Source organism: Dysidea avara, chromosome 4, assembly GCF_963678975.1.
Source record: "Dysidea avara chromosome 4, odDysAvar1.4, whole genome shotgun sequence".
NCBI lineage: Eukaryota > Metazoa > Porifera > Demospongiae > Dictyoceratida > Dysideidae > Dysidea > Dysidea avara.
This window is the reverse complement of record NC_089275.1, coordinates 20,469,102-20,488,867: the sequence shown is the minus strand read 5'-3', so window position 1 is coordinate 20,488,867 and position 19,766 is coordinate 20,469,102. Positions and strand designations below refer to the sequence as shown.

At 40.6% G+C, this 19,766-nt stretch overlaps 1 protein-coding gene across 1 annotated transcript in view; it reads left to right on the top strand.

Annotated features, from left to right (window-relative positions):
• LOC136252979 (RING finger protein nhl-1-like) overlaps nt 1–15,418 on the top strand; it is a 30,845-nt gene extending 15,427 nt beyond the window's left edge. The window contains exon 2 of the mRNA XM_066045563.1: nt 14,552–15,418. Within this exon, the coding sequence (XP_065901635.1) occupies nt 14,552–15,398 (847 nt within the window). The 3' untranslated portion in view covers nt 15,399–15,418. The remainder of the gene's footprint in view (nt 1–14,551) is intronic.
• Nucleotides 15,419–19,766: the final 4,348 nt, after the last annotated feature.

Sequence of the window (19,766 nt, the reverse complement as noted above, 5' to 3'; positions counted from 1 at the left end):
AAGGGAGATTTTCCAAAATTCAGTCACATTATATATAGAAGTCTGTTGAAATACCATAACACTTACACTCAAAATACCCTAATAGAGCAGTCAATACTAATTTCAAATAAACAAGGGTAGCTATGGATAATGAAGGTAGGGTAACTGAGTACTTCATTAGCTACATTATACATGATACCGTATCTCTTTTGACAAGCATACTGTATCCTTGCAGATACAGTTACAAATCTCAAGATGCACAATAGTGTGTCGTGTGGCCAAGGAAAGCCAATGTATTTGGAAAGCCAATGTATTTGGGTGAACAACAGACAAGTGTGTATTTTACAGGAACCAACATAATGCTATTTTTCAAGCCCTTTGTACAGTACCTCAAACCCCATTTTCCACAACAAGTTCCTCTCTTCCATTCCAAATTTGAGTTTAATCATCAGTCCTGTGATTATTGAGATATGCACCTTCAAAGTTTGTCTTATTTTCTTCTTATTTCTCTTTTGCTGTTAATTTTACTTTTGCAACACTTAAAAAAAGTGCCATAACTTGCACAAGTCTTATTGGATTTTCTGTTCACACTTGTAGGTAGGGTCCGCAACGCGAAAAATCGATATCCTCCAATCAACTACCTAACTATTGTCATGTGTTAGGCTAAGTGTAACTTAACACCAGCGTGGCAGCCAAGTTTGTCACTTTCTTCTGGTAGAAAACGATACAAATGTCTTTAAATCACGTGATTTTTCGTTGCAGTGGTTCGTAGGGTTCTTCGTATGCCACGATATTCACTCTCAACATTGTTCAAATAGTCTATCATCAACTCAAAGTATCGGTGGTTTGATTTTATTGGTCAGTTTCTGGTGGCAGCACGATCTGTGCGGATTTTTGGCGACAAACAAAATGTTTCTTCCTCTGGAGCACAGGACAAGCAGAGCAGCAACTGGGCCGTGGGTCAGCAATGACCAGTACTAGGTAAAGTACCTGCATGCGGAGTATGGTTATAATTGAAGCTTGTTAGCCATCTGGCTGAGCCATCTATATGCTGAAATTCGGCCAAAACGACGCGATTTTTGCAAACAAATACCAGAATGGTTGATACATCAGTGAGACAGTCTCCAACAGCAAGAATACGAAGCTTATAAACACCTAACGATACGGTTATTTCGCCCAGTGAACGCATAGAGCAATCCAATGCATGAAATAGGCACTCGCGTGATCGAAATTCAAATCACGGAAATGCCCATGAAATTGCTTTCATTTCTGAACAAGAACCATGCAGTGAGTTCCTTTTGAAAAGATTTGTGTTAATTGTTCACTCAGGCGTGGTCTAGGCTAGTGCAGGTGTGTGATGACATCATAGGGAGAGTCTTGGACTGCTGGGCTAATCGAGATGCTGAACCTAACGCACACAAACTGATTGTCATTTGATTTCAAGCGGTTTTAAGGTCATTGGAACGGATTATGGTTGTATTTTCCGTGATTCAAATGTTGATCACGTGAGTGCCTATTTCATGCCGGCATTGGATTGCTCTATGCGTTTACTGGGCGAGATAGCCGTATTGTTAGGTGTTTATAAGCTTCGTATTCTTGCTGTTGGAGACTGTCTCACTGATGTATCAACCATTCTGGTTTTTTTTTTGCAAAAATCGCGTCGTTTTGGCCGAATTTCAGCATATAGATGACTCAGCCAGATGGCTAACAAGCTTCAATTATAACCATACTCCGCATGCAGGTACTTTACCTAGTACTGGTCATTGCTGACCCACGGCCCAGTTGCTGCTCTGCTTGTCCTGTGCTCCAGAGGAAGAAACATTTTGTTTGTCGCCAAAAATCCGCACAGACCGTGCTGCCACCAGAAACTGACCAATAAAATCAAACCACCGATACTTTGAGTTGATGATAGACTATTTGAACAATGTTGAGAGTGAATATCGTGGCATACGAAGGACCCTACGAACCACTGCAACGAAAAATCACGTGATTTAAAGACATTTGTATCGTTTTCTACCAGAAGAAAGTGACAAACTTGGGTGCCACGCTGGTGTTATTTAAGTTACACTTAGCCTAACACATGACAATAGTTAGGTAGTTGATTGGAGGATATCGATTTTTCGCGTTGCGGACCCTATTGTAGGGTGTAAAGAGCATATTATACATGTGCATTTATCTTCCAATTTGTGTAGAATGGAGCAAAGTTAGAAGCAATTTCCAAACTTGCAAGTGTGATTTTTTGTTATGCCTGCAGGGTAAACTACTGACAGAAACTTTAGTAAGCGAATTAGCTGTCCATCATAGCACAGACCATTTGTGATTTAAAAGTACTAAGAGTATTAGCTAAGAAGGAGATATATAGCAAAAACAAACATGTGAAACAGGTACCATGGAGATACTCTATTAGGAAAGTCACCAAGAAGTAGAAAAAATGGGCAAGGAAAATATTAAGAAATGTTCGGGGTTTGGACCAGGGATCCCCATATGGCAGAAATTTTTATGAATTTCATGGATGTCTTGTCCACGAAATTTAAATATTTCACAGCCTGTTTTGTGTGGAAGCTGTATATTGATCGATGTCTCAACCATGAAAATTTCTAATTTTACTATATACAATTTGACAATCCACGAAGATTAAATACCTCAAAACTTTCTTGTCCTATGGTACAACATCAGATTCGTCTGTTCATGGAAATATTAAAATCTTTTTTTTTGTGTGTTCATACAGCAAAAGGCACATGAGTTGTAGGCACTTATTTACAGCAAAGTTTACTGAAATGACTTTCATCTTTTTGCACATGGAAGAATATAAGGAAAACACTATCTATACCTTGATTAAGGTAGTTGCTGGTATTATAACATTTATTTCTTGGCCACACCACAGTGAACACATATCAGCTCTTTTAGTCAAAGGTCACTTTTATTTTCATGGACATGCCCCTTTTTGTATGTTGTTTACTACATATATCTCAGATATTACTCCTAGCAGCGTTGAAACTATTATGAGGGGTGGCCTGATAGTACAGACAGGTTCCGGATTAATCTCGGGAAGGATCGCCTCTTCTCAGACGGATACAATCGGACCGCGAGGAACACACTACGACTCCATCTTATTGTATATTAAGCACGTGCTAGCAATTAGAGGTGTACCGATAATCAGATCGGCTATAATATCGACCACCAATATGGTAATTTTTACCAATATCGGTATCTGTACAGAACAGCAGGAGGACCGATATTGCTACCGATATTTATACAGTAGCAATAGTTTGTACATAAACGGATTGTGCATTGGTTTTCTACGTTATTCATGTGGCTCCTTAGTGCCAGTGGCTTATTGTTCACTCTGAAACAAGCGCTACGCTACGAGAAGCCATATAAACACACGTGATTCTACTGTCTGTTGCTAGAAAGCTTATCACAGTCTTTATAAATGAAGCAGTTATAGAGTACCTTGTAATAAAAAGGGTCACAAGATAACCAAGGAAACTTGCTGTACCAGCTTTCTCACAAACAATTAGAATGCAGAAATGTCCGTATAAGGCTTCATGGGAGTATACATAAAAATGTTTGTGGGTGCCTAATTGTCTGGATTGCACAATAGAAACCCAAGCTGTATACCACCACAGGTAGAGTATAGCAATGAATATATGTACATGTTGTTGTAGGGTAGGTAAATGTACACTTTTAACTATAATGCAAATATCGGATCGACTATCGGTTATCGGCTTCTTTTGGTGGCATCAATATCGGATATTGGTACATGCCAAAAACCCATATCGGTACACCTCTACTAGCAATTACATCATACGTTCTAAATAAGGCCTATCTTACTAATAATATTACATTACGTTACGCTATATACAGTCAGTCCATGACATCTTCCGGGGGCCCACCAAGCTGCTCTGTCCAATTCTTGACCCTCTCTCTACTTCTCTGAGCAGCTGCCCTGTGTGGTCTTCTCTCCACTGTATCCCCTTCTGTTGGTGTTTCTTGCTGGGCAGTGCTGTTGGGTCCATGTGTTTCTTGAACAATTGGTGTTGATACCTCCAATGGAATCAGCTTGGCTATGGGGCTGTTAGTTCTTCCCTGTGTTGTCTTGATCTTTGCTGCGCGTACTAGTCCATCTTTCCCAGTCATCAGTTCTTCAACAATTGCTAACTTCCATGTGTTTCTTGGACTATCATCGTACACCAAAACAATGTCTCCTGGCTTGACTCGCTGGCTGTTGTTTCCAGTAGTTCTGTGATATTCTCTAAGGGAAGTTAGGTATTCAAATCTCCAACGTGCTTGAAACTGGTTCAGCAGGAAGGCCTGCAGTTGAGCTCTCTGGGTAACATCTGTCTTACAACCATAGGTAGGATCATTCAAGTCCTGTTCATCCACTACTGTGTGGGGCAATGATGTGATGCGGTGACCATGTAGAAGGTGTGCTGGTGTGAGTGGCTCGGCATCTTCTAGGTCTGAGGAAACATGTGTGAGAGGCCTGTCATTGAGGATGGCCTCTACCTCCACTACTAGTGTCTGCAACACAACTAAGCTAATTCTTGATCTTCCCAGAACCTTCTTCAAGGACATCTTCGTTAAACCGATAAGATGCTCCCACCACCCACCATACCAGGGGGCGCGCTTTGGGATAAACTGCCACTGTACTCCTTGCCTTCCCAGTGCCTCAGTAAGATGTTTTGATTGTAGAAGTCGCTAAAGTTCATCTGCAGCTGCCTGATAAGTAGTTGCATTGTCTGATACAACAATCTGTGGGAGTGACCTATGACTAGCAAATCTCCTGAATGCCAGAAGGAATGTGTCCACTGTTAAATCAGTAACGACCTCAAGGTGAATGGCACGGCTTGTGGCACAGGTGAACAAGCAAATGTACACTTTCTCCTCAGTGTGATTGTTACGTACGTAGAGAGCCCCAGTAAAATCAATGCCTGTAATGGTAAAGGGGATTGAAGCACAAGTGCGAATCTGTGGTAGAGGTGGAGGATCTGGTATCTGGTACGGTTTTCCACTATGTTTACGGCAGATGATGCATTGGCGTAGTTGAGATTTGATCTGTTGTCTACCGGTAGGTATCCAAAACCTCTGTCTTATTGCTGTTAACGTAGCATTGGTTCCAGCATGAAACAACCGTAGGTGTACACTGTGAATGATCGGCGATGTCAGCGAATGCTTGGGTGGAAGTAATAGTGGAAATTTAGCCATATCACTCAGGGGGGCATTGTGTATTCTTCCGCCGCTGCGTATTAGCTGATCTGCATCCAAAAACAAACGTAGTTGGCGGACAAGTGGTAGTCTGTTTGCAGACTTCGTATTAAGATTAGTGATCTCTCTTGAGTAATCTTCTTCTTGACACTGTCTCACCCAAATGATTAGAGCGTGGTGTTGCTCTGCTGGTGTTAACGGTCCAGTTACCCGTTCCTGCAATGGCTTCTTACAGTTGGTAATGAATCTACACACATATGCAGTAACTGCCAAAAGTCTGGACAATCTGCTGTAACTGGTTATGTCAATAATATTGTTGATGTGTATAGTACCTGAAGGTTGTTGGGTAGCTGATGGGGTAAAACTGGTTGTGGTGACAGCCAGTGCCTGCATTTCAATGGTAGGCGAGAAGCTCCAAGTGGGCCAACTGTCCTTGGATGGTAGCCATTGAGATTCCTGCTTCCACAATGTAGATGACTTCAGTTGTGAAGAAGTAATGCCTCTGGTGAGAAGGTCTGCAGGGTTGTCCTGTGTTGGACAGTATTGCCAGTGATCTGGTCTTGAGAGGTTGAGGATCTCGGTGACACGATGAGTGACAAAGGTGCCAGTGCGTTTCTCTCCCTTGATCCAATGAAGAGTAATCTGGCTATCTGACCAGAAATGAGTGAGCAAGGTGAGAGGATGTAGAGCTTGAACAATGAAGTCACATAGTCTTGCTGCTGTGAGTGCACCCATCAGTTCGAGCTTCGGCAAGGTCAGTGGTTTGAGGGGTGCTACTCTGGACTTTGCCATAACAAAGGATTTATTGTTGCCACTACAAAGGAAGGCTACAGCACCATAAGCTGTGAGACTCACATCAGCAAATGTGTGTAGCGTGTCAGGTTGTTCTGAAACACCAACTGTAGGGAAGTACTGTCTTGAAATCTGTAGACACCTGGCCTCTTGGACGTTCTCTGCTATACTGAGCCATTGTTGTTGGTCCTCATTAGATAACGGTTCATCCCAGTCTAGGTTACGTTGCCATAGTGACTGCATGAAGATCTTCGCCTTGACAGTCACTGGGGAAAGTAGTCCCAGGGGGTCGAATACCTTGGATGATTCCTTCAAGACCTCTCTCTTGGTGATCAATGAGGTGATACTGGGGATGGAAGACTTAGATGTAAGTGACAATGTGTCTACCTTTGTGTTCCATTGCAGCCCTAAAACATTGACTGGATTGCTGGTATCTGAAATCTTGTCTCTGCTTGCTTGGTCCATAAGTTGAGAACTATTGGAGGCCCAACTTCTAAGGTTGAAGTGGGCACCATTCATTATGGAACGAGCCTCATTGTAATAACTGATAGCTTCAGATTCTGATGGACACCCAGATACTACATTGTCTACGTACAAGTTTGCAAGCATGCTCTGTGCAGTTGGTGAATTGTATTGAGCTAAATGACAGTGTAGGGTAGCATTCAGCATAAAGGGGGAACACACAGCACCAAACAAGACAACTCTAAATCTGTAAGTAACAAACTCACTGTCTGGATCCTGTGGGTCACTTAACCAGAGGAATCTGGTGTAGTCCCTATCATCTTCGTGAAGTTGTATGTGCAAAAAGGCCTTCTCGATGTCTGTACAGATTCCGACAGGGTGTAGCCTAAATCTTAAAATGATACAGCACAGATCATTGAGTTGGGGTTGGCCTGTTAGTAAACAATCGTTCAGACTTGGTTGGTTCTTTGTTTGATGGCAACTACAGTCATACACGATGCGTACTGGGGTTGTAGGTGAGTCCTTACGGACAGCATGATGTGGAATGTAATGGCATCTTGTGGTACTAACTGGATCTTGCATTTTCTCAATGAAACCACGGTGCTCCTGATCCGCCAAGATGTCACTGTACTTGGTGAGCAATGTAGGATTCAGTGCCAGTTTGCGAGCCAATGATCTGGTACGATGAGCGCAAGTTGAAAGGTTCATTGGTAGAGGAGGATGACTGTCCTTCCACGGAAAACGGGCACAATAGGAACCATTACTTAAGCGTTCGACACTCTGCATGATATAGGAGTCAAGAAAACTGTTTGTTGATTCATCCTTGGGTGTGATTCCCACTGACTCTACATTCCAGAACTGTTCTAATTCAGGAGTTGGAGCCGGTTGGGCTGCTACATGAAACATGTTTGTGACCATCTTTCCTTGAGTGGGTGTATCTAGTGGACCTGAGAGTAAGTAACCAAGTTTGGATCCTACGGCAGTTGGACCATTGCCTCTGATCACATGGTCCTCTACTATCTTCCAATACTGATCTGCTCCAATCAGCAGGGTAATGGAGAACTGCTCTGCTGAAGAAAGTGGATGAGCCAGACGTAGTCCATTCAGATAAGGGAGGTTGGTGATTGACCTCTGATCCACTGTTTGTATCGGTGCAGCAATGGTTGGTACAATCAAAACAGTTAGCGGTAACAAATGGCCAGAAATAGTGTGAAGATTGATTGTGGCTACATCAAACTTGTCAGTACAACTAGCACCAGTGCCAAAGGTTGAGAGTGACAGTTCAATAGTATCATGTGGCTGCACTTGAAGGCAGTCTGCAAGTCCCTTGACCAGGAAGGAACGTTGCGATCCTTCATCGAAGAGAATGTTTGATTCCACATAGGTGCCACCAGCTGAAATAGTGGCTACGCAGTCTTCAGTAGACAGGTCTGGTTACTCGCCAAATGGAGTGAAGCTGTTGTCACTGGTTGGGAGACCACTGTACTTAAAGAACCTTCCTGGGTGACTGGGGTTGTCTCTGCACTTTCTTCTTTCTTAGAAGAAGCGGCTTCACTACAAAGACTGGTATGGTGCTTGCGATGGCACTTATGGCAGCGATATTTTGATGAGCAGGTGTTGACCTTGTGTTTTCCCAGACAATTGAAACAAAGTTGGTTCTTTCTGATAATCTCTAATCTTCGTTGGTGGTCAGTTGTGGTACACTGATTGGCTGAATGGGATCCCTTACAAAACACACAAGATTGTGGTCCCTTGTCATGGGGTTTGTGATTTCCAGGTGGCTTGGAGTTCACTGTAAATGCAGCTGTAAATGGGGATCTATACAAGTTATTACTACCAGTTTCTAGGATTTCAATTTCTCTGAGGATAGCCAACATCAGTTGTGAGAACTTCCACTCTGCACTTGGGGAATATCTTGCCAGGTTCTGTTTGATATCCTTGCGTAGCTTGCCAAGAATAATCAGCACTAACAGGTCACCATAGGTCTGATCGGATTTCCCAAGGGAGGATAAACCGCGAGAATGACTCTCAATTGTGTCGTGGAATTTTCTCAAACTAGCTAGACTGTTTGTTGGGGTTGGTGTTTCTAACAAAGCTTGCATGTGGGCAGCAACTAACTTATGGGTTTGCCCAAATCGGTCTTGCAGTAAGGTGACTGCATGAAGGTAGTTGTGATCACTGAGTGGAATTCCATCAATTGTTTGAGCAGCATCATCCTGAAGTTGAGCCTTCAAATAGTTAAACTTTTGTACCCCACTGAGTGTAGGATTCAAGTGAATTGCAGCCTGAAATGAATCCCAGAAGGTTAACCAGGTGAGGGGGTTTCCAGAAAACGTTGGTAAGGTCAACTTCGGTAATCTGCTTGTGGCAAACTGATTGTGATCTGCGGTTCTAGTACCCAATAATGATGGAGAAGTTACTGCAGGTATTCTTGCAAGGCTCGGTGAACTGCTGACCCCAAGATTCAGGCTTGATAACTGTGGGAACAGTGTAGAGGTATCTGTAGAAGCTGGTATCAACTGAGGAGGTCCCAAGCTGTGTAAATAGGTCACTGATGGATGAGAAATTGATGAGACTGAAAGTGATGTGGTTGTGAGTGATGATGTACTAGGAACAACTGGTTCAAATGTTGTTGAAGTGATTGAAGCAGTGTTATTAGCTGCTACAGCACTAGCACAAACTGCAGGTGTGTCACTGGGGGTTGTGTTAATTGATTGTGGTGTGCTAGTTGTGGTACTCACATTCTCTTGGGTGGCTTCTGGGGTTACATCTTCCCCTGATTCATGTTCTGACACGACTGGAGTAGTTTTAACATGAGGTTGTCTCAATAGTGTCTCCACTCGTTGGTTCAGCTCATTGACCTTCTCCAAAATCACGTCTTGTAGTTCCTCTGAGTCTAGGATAGCTGTTTCTAGTTCATCAGCATCCTGTGCGAGTTCAATGATCCGTTGGTCAATGGCAGCGATTTGCTCTTTCTTCTTCTCCAGCTGAGTCATGGCGGTTTTCAGATAGGTCAGGGCCAGTGCATCAATATCGTTGGCTAGTGTCTGTTCTACTTTGTTCAGAATTCTAGTCACGTGCGAGCGGTATGCTTTCCGCGAGGTGCGTAGGCGAGCCGATTCTTCCATCGTGGCAGTAAATTCACTGAAAAACAAACAGCAAACAATTGTCTTAGTTACGCGGGTGCTTGCCTCTCCGGGTACCGTTAGTAGAAAGTCCAATGCCACGGTACCACAGCGTTTGAGTATCGGGTTACAAATGTTGCTGAACGGGGCAACTCCTTCGCAGCACCAATAATGGGATAACTCCTTCACAGCACCAGTATTATGATAGGGTCCGCAACGTGAAATTTCGACCTCTGAGAATCAACTACCAAACTACCCACAAATGCTAGGCTAGGTACCACTTAGAAAATGCCAGATTGGCGTTATTTTTCATTAACGTCTTGTCGTGCAAATTGGCGAATATGCTTACAAATTACGAGATTTTTTGCTATATCTTCAAGGAAATGTCTTTTAAAGCTACAATACGCGCTCTCAACCTTTCTTACTAACCGTACTCTAAACTAAAACCACCAGTGGCTACATTGTCTGTAGCAATTTCCAGCCGCAGCATCGCGAAAATGAAATTTCGGACTCTAAAAAAGTTTCAATGTCACTGGAGCACACAGTAGCGATACCAAAGTAACCCTCCCAGGTCAAACTGGTTTGGCATGGGTGCAACTACTAACAAACCAAATATGATCGAATTCCAAAATTGTTTGCCATCTGGCTGAGCTCGACGTCTGTCAAAAATTCGTCAAAAATGCCGATTTTATTCACTGACAGGAACTTTTGCTAGCCAGATGTGCTAGTTTACTTCTCAAAAACTTACTAGACCCATAGCCAGAAGCTTTCATTCATAGGGTTGGCCTGGCAGCTCTTCAAGCGACCTCAAAATTCGCCAAATACCGATATCCACGGATTTTGCCGATGTTGACCAATTTACAATGCGTTAAAGAAATCTTGCACACCAAACGTGATGCTTTGCCTCTCTATAGTCATGCTGCATCCTTGTTTAGTTATATTGGTCCATAGGGTGGCACTGGCGGCTCTCTTATCGAAGCCAAAATCCATCAAAATGCCCATCTCACCATTTGTCATCAGTTTTAGGAAGTGTTACATGTCAAACATGTTGGTTTACCTCTCTACATCCTTGCTGGACCATTCAATCACCTTCGTCTGTGTAGGCAGCTTTCTTCAGTCTCTTGAAAACGCCAGAGCACGCCAATTGGGTGTAACCATCAATACCAGTTACTGCTTAGCTATTTTGTTTCATTGGTTCCACGCAAGAATGACAGGAAAACCAGTAGAAATGTAATAGAGCGAAAATGGAGTTAGTGTAGCTCTAAATATTGTACTCTACATGTTTATACAAATGATTACCGAAATGCAAATTCCGATTCTCAAAAACCACAATCGAAAATTTCATTCGTGTAGAGTTCCGAAGGGTGGATATTCAAAACTAGACTAACTCTACTTGGGTTATGCAATATTACTGCTGAATTTTCGTCGAATCAATGAAACAAAATAAGCAGTAAGTGGTGTTGATGGTTGCGCTGCGGTCCAATTGGCGTGCTCTGACATTTTCAAGAAACTGAAGAAAGGTGCCTACACAGACGAAGGTGATTGAAACGTCCAGTAAAGATGCAGAAAGGCAAACCAGCATGTTTGACATGTAAAACTTCCTAAAACTGATGACAAATGGTGAGATGGGCATTTTGATGGATTTTGGCCTCGATAACAGAGCCGCCATTGCCACCCTATGGACGAATACAACTAAACAAGGATGCAGCATGACTTAAGAGAGGCAAAGCATTACGTTTGGAGTACAAAATTTCTTTAACGCATTGTAAATTAGTTGATATAGGCAAAATTCGTAGATATCGGCATTTGGCAATTTTTGAGGTCGCTTGAAGAGCTGCCAGACCAATCCTATGAATGAAAGCTACTGGCAATGGGTCTACCAAGCTTTTGAGAAATAAACTAGCACATCTGGCTAGCAAAAGTTCCTGTCAGTGAATAAGATCGACATTTTTGACGAATTTTTGACAGACGTCGAGCTAAGCCAGATGGCAAACAATTTTGGAATTCGATCATATTTGGTGTGGTAGTAGTTGGGCCCATGCCAGACCAGTTTGACCTGGGAGGGTTACTTTGGCATCGCTACTGTGTGCTCCAGTGATATCGAAACTTTTTTAAAGTCCGAAATTTCCTTTTCGCGATGCTGCGGCTGGAAATTGCTCTAGACAATGCAGCCACTAATGGTTTTAGTTTAGAGTACGGTTAGTAAGAAAGGTTGAGAGCGCGTATTGTAGCTTTAAAAGACATTTCCTTGAAGATATAGCAAAAAACCTCGTAATTTGTAAGCATATTCGCCAATTTGCACGACAAGACGTTAATGAAAAATAACGCCAATCTGGCATTTTCTAAGTGGTACCTAGCCTAGCATTTGTGGGTAGTTTGGTAGTTGATTCTCAGAGGTCGAAATTTCACGTTGCGAACCCTAATTATGAGGGGTGGCCTGATAGTACAGACAGGTTCCGGATTAATCTCGGGAAGGATCGCCTCTTCTCAGACGGATACAATCGGACCGCGAGGAACACACTATGACTCCATCTTATTGTATATTAGGCCCCTATTTGGCGATTATTAGTTTCTCATCCATCGCCCGCATCCTTCTTAAGCTACCGCATGGTAAGCCATTATTTACTCTGCGCATGCTCAGAAGAACACGTGATACCAAACTGTTATAATTTTTGTTGATGAATGCTACAATGCGCTATATATCACCAGGAGAACTGTTGTTTTCCTTAGCAAATTGCTGCAGTGCCAGTTGCAATCGTGCTCTATCGACTTCGTCAAAGCAGGCTTTCAGTTGACTGTCAAAAAACAGTTGGCGATCACGAAAAGTAGAATCAGCTGGTAAAGGAAAGTTTGTAGTAAGAAAGAAAGAAAGACAATTTGGACAAGGTCTGTACATCAGTGTGTTAATATTATAAAATAATGGCATAATGGTAATACCCTCCCGCCCGCATCGTAATAATTAGAAAGGCTGGATGAGAAACTAATAATCACCGAATAGGGGCCTTAAGCACGTGCTAGCAATTACATCATACGTTCTAAATAAGGCCTATCTTACTAATAATATTACATTACGGTACGCTACATACAGTCAGTCCATGACAGAAACATTTACTATTATAGTTACATGTAATTAAGTTTATTAACGTTTAGTTTGTTAACTAATCATGCACATTATACTCGTGATTGAGGTTTGTACATTATACAATAATAATAATAATAAACCGGGCCACCACTGCTGACCCGGATGACCCACTGACCCGAATTTGACCCGGATTCGAGGCGTGCGATAAGAGCTATGTTTCGGCTAGTCTCGAGTGAGCGAGCCAGACTACGTTTTGAGCGTTCGATTCGTGTTGAGTAAATTAAGGCCAAAAAAAGCGTCATCACCTACTGACAATAGCTACCCCTCACCATAGATACTCTCAGTTTCGTGCTACATACTGCACTTACTGATAAATGGGCCTAGCTGAGCGTATGTTGGTAACGCGATAAGTGGGCGTGGCTCACGAAAGAGCTACGCGATAGCGTTTATAAGTTTCCACGTCGTCAAACGAACAAATTCGTTTCTCACGTGATCCAATCCGGGTCAGACCCGGATAATTTGTAAACCGGATCGGACCCGGATGACCCTACCCGGTTTCAAATCTGACTCCTAGCCATGTGATGCACAATTAGATTTAAAAATCATCCTATGGGGATACACTCTAAACAAGAAGATAGAAGCAATTTAGAAATTAATTTTAATGGTCTTTGTTAGAAGTTAACGGTCTTTGTTAGAAGGTGGTTTTTATAAAGAGGTAACTACTAGGTGAAATTATTCTAATTCACCATCATTCCCAGTAGTCCATTCCACCATTTCCATTCCTATAAATTTAAAAGTTTTTATAGTTTTAAAGGTGGTCTTATAAAGAGGTGACACAACGTGAAATCCAGTGTATACAGAGTCACCAAAAATTGTTGAATGCAGAAAAAAATCCCTGGCCAGGTGGTGACCAGCTTGTAGTCTAGGAAAGTGACTGAAGAGCCACACAGCCTGGAGTCCTCTGCATTCAACCAGTACTTAAACATAACTTCTCTAATTATTTCACTGGTGGATAACCAAAATTTTCACCACATCAGAGACTAGTCTGGTGTAGCCTTGTTCCACAAGGGTCTGGTTATGGCATACTAATCAGAGACTGTACATGTGTTCCCATAACACTATAACCACATGTTGTTGCATCAAGCAAATACATCATGTTATCAAACTTTGCACACACCATAGAAGTAGGCTTGTGCCAATTATGCCGGCATAATAGGCTAGCATAATAGGCTAGCAAAAGCATCTAGTATTATGCCAGCATAATAGGACAATTTTCAAGAATTTTAATCAAATGCGCAATGTGCGTGCCAAAAATACAGCAAAATGAACACACTACACCTTAGTTCTGCATTTCATATCAAGAAAACATGCAATGTTATTATGTTTATTGTTTCTTAGCTGGTTATTTACACTTCACAGAAAAAAGATCAAGATACTCTAATAGAGCAGTCACTTACTCTAATACAACAGTCAGGAAAGACTGATATACTCTAATAAAACAGCCAACTCTAGAGTATAATTTTGAGCATAATAGACTGAATTTTTTAGCACTGTTCAAAAGTATAATAGGCTATTTTCAAAGCATAATTGGCACTAGCCTACATAGAAGTTGATGTGTCACCATTATTGGACAGCCACACTGATGCACTGAACAGTTGCACTACAGCCATACCACTAGGTTGTTATTTCACAGTAGCTGGTAAACAGTTTGCTGAAGTAGCTTTTAACACTGAAGCTTCACATAATATATTTCCAATTCACAGTCTATGTGCAAACATCCAACAGTTTTCCAAAATTTAGTCACATAATTATGTAGTATGTATGTACATCCATTGAAAAAAACAATTATTTGCTCCATTAAAGTTTGCATTACAAATAATAACACAATTGTGCATTGTTTTAGAATGACAACGACATTGAGAGACTACACTAAAATTAAAGTACAAAATTGTCAACTGATCACACAATATGGAGGGAAGAAGTTTCAGTGTCCACATGATATTACCACCACCACTAATGATGATGTTGTTGTGCTAGACAATTACAATAATGATGTAGTAGTGTTTGATAATAACATTAAGTTGATCAGATCATTTGGTCAAGGAAGTGGAGATAGTAAACTGAACAATCCTCTAGGTGTAGCTGTAGGTCACAATGTAATAGCAGTCAGTGAGTATGATGATCATGTGGTGAAGAAGTTTACTCTACAAGGAGACTACCTATCAAAGTTTGGCTCCTATGGCAGTGGAAATGGCCAATTTAATAATCCTCAAGGACTAACGTTTAATAGTAAAGGATTACTATATGTGGTGGACTATACTAACTGTAGAATTCAGGTATTTGGTAACAATAATATTACATTTTTATTCAAATTTGGCTCCAAAGGATCTAATCCAGGACAGTTTCAGGATCCATGTTATATTGCCATGGACAGCAGTGACCAAGTGTATGTGACTGACTGTAGTAGTAGTGGAGGAATAATTGTGTTTAGTGAAGATGGTCACTTTATCAAGAAGATCAATTGTAACAGGCCATGGGCTATTTGTCTTACTCCTGATGATTATATAATAACTAATGATGATAACACCCTCACAGTGTTCAGCCCCACCCACCAGTTGATTACTAAGTTTGGAACAACAGGAAGTCGAAGAGGACAATTCAATGACATCCTTGGTATAGCAATCAACAGTGTTGGTACTATCTTTGTTACAGACTCTAGTAATCAACGTCTTCAAGTTATTACCACTTGACACATCCAACATGGTTTAGTAATATTTTTTTTTAATTTTTTAATTTTTTTTAATGTTATTTAAACAGGGAGACAGCATCAGCAAAAGCTGTTATTACAGGTTTAGTGCACACACTAATTTAATATTTTAGTAGTTTTCCCCTATGTATGTCACATTGTCAGAGTTTATAACATTAGTGATCTTTGATGATATCAACCTGTTGTTGTATAATAAATGCGAGAATTACGTACGCAATTATTTGTACGGGCTCCTTATGGGGATTTTCATTTCTCAAACTTTGATTTGACATATTTCAATAAATAACGCATGGATTTTAATCCAGTAAAGTGCATTACGAATTACGAAGCGTTGACTACCATTAACTGGAACGGCAGCTTGTGAAACATTATTTTATTGAAGGTGTGTAATTTAAGTAGCAAAAATATGTGTGAAAAATTAGTTGGTTGGAAATCGCTAATGTAAGATATTAAAGCACAGTAAAACAATAAAAAGTGTTATATCCCTTCTGTGTTTTTCCGTCATGGCCGGTATCTTGAGCACAGTAGGGATACGATATAAAAAAACATCACCGCTCGTGCATACAAAGGCCATACCTATTTGATTTTATGTTGCGCGGGCAAAATTATTTTAAATTTGGGTAGGTAGGTCGGTTTGAAAATGAAAATGATAAAAAATTTAAACACAATCATACAAAATGCAAATAATGAATGTAGCTATAATAGCACATATAGCTACACAGTTAAAAATCTAAGTTTCATACTCTTCTAGTAGCATCAGATTTAAACGTAATCGTGGATAAGGTTGCTTTATCAACCTTATCCACGATTACCGACCGTACCACTGTTAAAAGTGGTATTCCCAGACAGTTTGCAAGGAAACAATTGCTTCAGCGCTTGTCAGTTACTCTCTGGCGATATAATGCCAAAATGATCCTGAGGAATTATGGCTTTTGCCCAGAAGATGGCATAGACTTGTTGAACTAAGTTATTAATTAAGGTTGTTTTGTAGTTAATGTAGCTAGTTTTGTAGTTAAAGTACTTAGTTTGGTAGTTAAGCTAGTTAGAATTCTGTATTTAATATACTTAATCTGATTTAAGCGTAAATCTCCAAAAGAGCTTTCCCATCGTATTCTACAATTTTAGAGCATTGGACGATCTTCAATGGTCCCTTTTGGACTATATCACGAGGGTGTAGTCTTTAATTAAGAACACGTGACCGCACACGTGATTTTCAAAATTATTTCATTTGAAGAAAAATGCAGTCGGTCGGGCCCGCGCAACATAAGATCAAATAGGTATGGCCAAACACTCGAACTAATTCGCCGTACTTTTGTCCCCATTCATTCACCTTCTTAGTCTACATCGGTTAGATTGTATGCATATAACATTCGAAGTGTATATTTAGCCGGTACCGGTTTGCAAACACTAACGGCTATTGTGCCGGCACTAGTAGGTTGCCCCGAGCATTCAACTTTAGGGCACGCGTCTAGTAGGTTGCCCCGAGCATTCAACTTTAGGGGATGCGAAAACTAGTTCCTTAGCATTAGGGGTAGGCTAGGGTTCAGCTTTGGTTTCTTCTTCACTCTTGTTATATATAGTATAGAAGTCACTTCAGTCGGATGTTTATAACGTAGAAACTAAATAATATGACTAGCTGCAGCACTGGTGGTATAAACGTTACAAACATTGCTTATGAGTACGGATGTCCGGGTTCGAACCCTCGCTTAGACAACTTTTTTTTCGCTTTCTTAGGTTTTTTGTACAAGTTTTTTTTAATGCACGTAACATTCTAAGTATTATACCCTCCACTGCCGGCAAAATAGCCGGCAAAACAGTGTAACCGGTACCGGCTCTATATAACCTGCCTATAACATTGGTAAGATCGCAATTGCTGTACTGTACACAAGTTTGGCATCCACACCTAATGAAAGACATTGTAAACTTTGAAAGAATTCAACGTTGCGCCACCAAATACATCTTGAACAATTACACCAGTTAGTATTACAAAGGCCGTTTGATAAATCTGAGGCTTCTTCCTTTAATGTACATATTTGCAATGTTGGGCAAGTTACTTTGTAAAAGTAACTAGTTACATGCATATTACATATTACTTGCAACTGAATTATTTAGTTACAGTTACATATTACCAAGAGTTCATAATATATATATATATATATATATATATATTATGTACTCTTGATATTACCCATAAAATAAAGTAACTGTAATAATATTACATATTATATTACTTTGTGTCCACAGCCTTAAGCTGTCACGTGTGAAACTACCACCTTATCACGTGACATGATTGCGCTGTTGGACAATATGCAAAGTTTGGTTATAAGTAAGAAGCTGGTGTTCATTCAGTAGGCCTCGTTACTTCGCTGTGGCTAGGCATTACTCAGAGGATAACTAACGAGATTAGTAACTTCGTTACTTGTAGTAATAATATTACATAATATTAGACTCGTTACAGTAACTATATTACTTAGGTAACGCGTTACATTTGTAAGTAAAGTAGCTTGCGTTATATTACCTGTTTTTATAGCGTATTTTGTTATATTACTTTGTTACCACAAAAGTAATAATATTACGTAACGCGTTACATAAGTAGTGCGTTACTCCCAACACTGCATATTTGAATTACAGGACATACTGTTTGCTATCAAATCTATCAAGTTATAAACTAATCAGTTCAATAACTACATCACTTTCAACTCTATACTAATACTATAGATCAGGTGCCAGCGGTAACATACTCTTGTTACCTCAACATCTTAACAACATATCACAACATTCTTATTTTCATCATTTACCATCCCTGTGGAATGCCATACATTGGCGTAGCCAAGGGTGTGCCCACTCGAACTTCCCTAGGACAGCGACGCCCACTGGCTATTACTATTATGAATAAGAGACAAGTAGTGTAGCACGATACTTCCATTGTGAAGTAGCAGTCGATATATAGATATTGAGATAAGTTCAATAGTTACATCACGTGATCCGACTAATTCCAGTGCATTCTATTTAACGCACAATATCACGTGATCCAAAATTTAGGCTGAAAACAGACTCGTGAGGAACTTTAGGGAATCCAGTCCATGTTGGTGGGGTCTATTCTACGGAACGAAACGGAACGGAATGGTGGACTAAACCACGGAACGGAACGCTTTCTCAAATTGAAGCTTGCAACTTACTATTGCTGAAACTGCCCTTACAAGTTATCAGTGGTACCTCCAGTGGGTGATTAAACATAAGATAAAAAGAATTAAAGCATCGATTGTGGGTTCTTGTTGGTTGTTATTAGTAACAAAGTAGTAATTGTGGGATGAGCTGTACTAGTGATGTTCATCCATGGTTCATCTACGGATATATCAAAAAGGGCACTTTATGTGAGCTGTTTTGCTTATTTTGACTTTAGAAAACAGTCTGGGCCAGCTTTTCAAGTCATAAATCAGTGTACAAAGCAAGCAGGAAGACACTGGTAACAGGAAAGAGCCAGCTGAATTAAAACTTCAAGAATTCTGTGCAGTGTGTGAGGAACAAATATTTTGGCAGACCACAAAGAGGATATATTCTGCAAACATCACTGAAGTGTATGCATGGAATTATTAATAGCCAGTCCAGTGGACTAATGCCGTCTTCAATAGTGAGCTGCTTTTTTTCTGTTGCACAAATTCAAGGATGTGTCTGATTGCTAGCCTTGAATGCGAAAACTCCAAGATCAACCAATTCTTAATTATAAGCCTTCTATGCATGTGAAACCATGCCCATAGCCACCAAGGCAAACGTGATTTGGGCCAAGATGTGTGTGTGTGTGTATAATTTCAATGTTAATCCAACAACTGAATGTGTTACTGTATAATACACTCAATAGCAGCTTGACGTATTATATTGATATACGTCAAGCGATTAGCCAATAGAATTAGTATTACACTTGTTTGTCAAGGTCCCTTGACAAAAATCTATAATACTAATTTGATTGGCTAGAATAGTGTGGTGTGTTTCTATTAGAAGTAAATGTCCGAGTTGACAACTATTGTTACCATAGTGATAGATGCGGTATAACCCAATATGGTTGCTTAGCAATGGTTGCTAGGTAACCGTTGCTAAGGAAACACCTTTGAGACCATAGCAACAGTTGCTAGGCAATGGTTGCTATGCGTGATTGGTCTTTTGCAGTAGTTATTTTTTGAATTTCTGTTGCTTAGCAACAGTTGCTATGGTTGTCGGATTAATTTGCAATAGGACAGATGGCTGTGGTATCCGGGATTAATAGTTCTTGCATTGTAAACAGGAAAGAAATAGTGCTCGGCTTCGCCTTGCACTATTTTACTCCTTCCTGTTTACAATGCTCGCACTATTAATC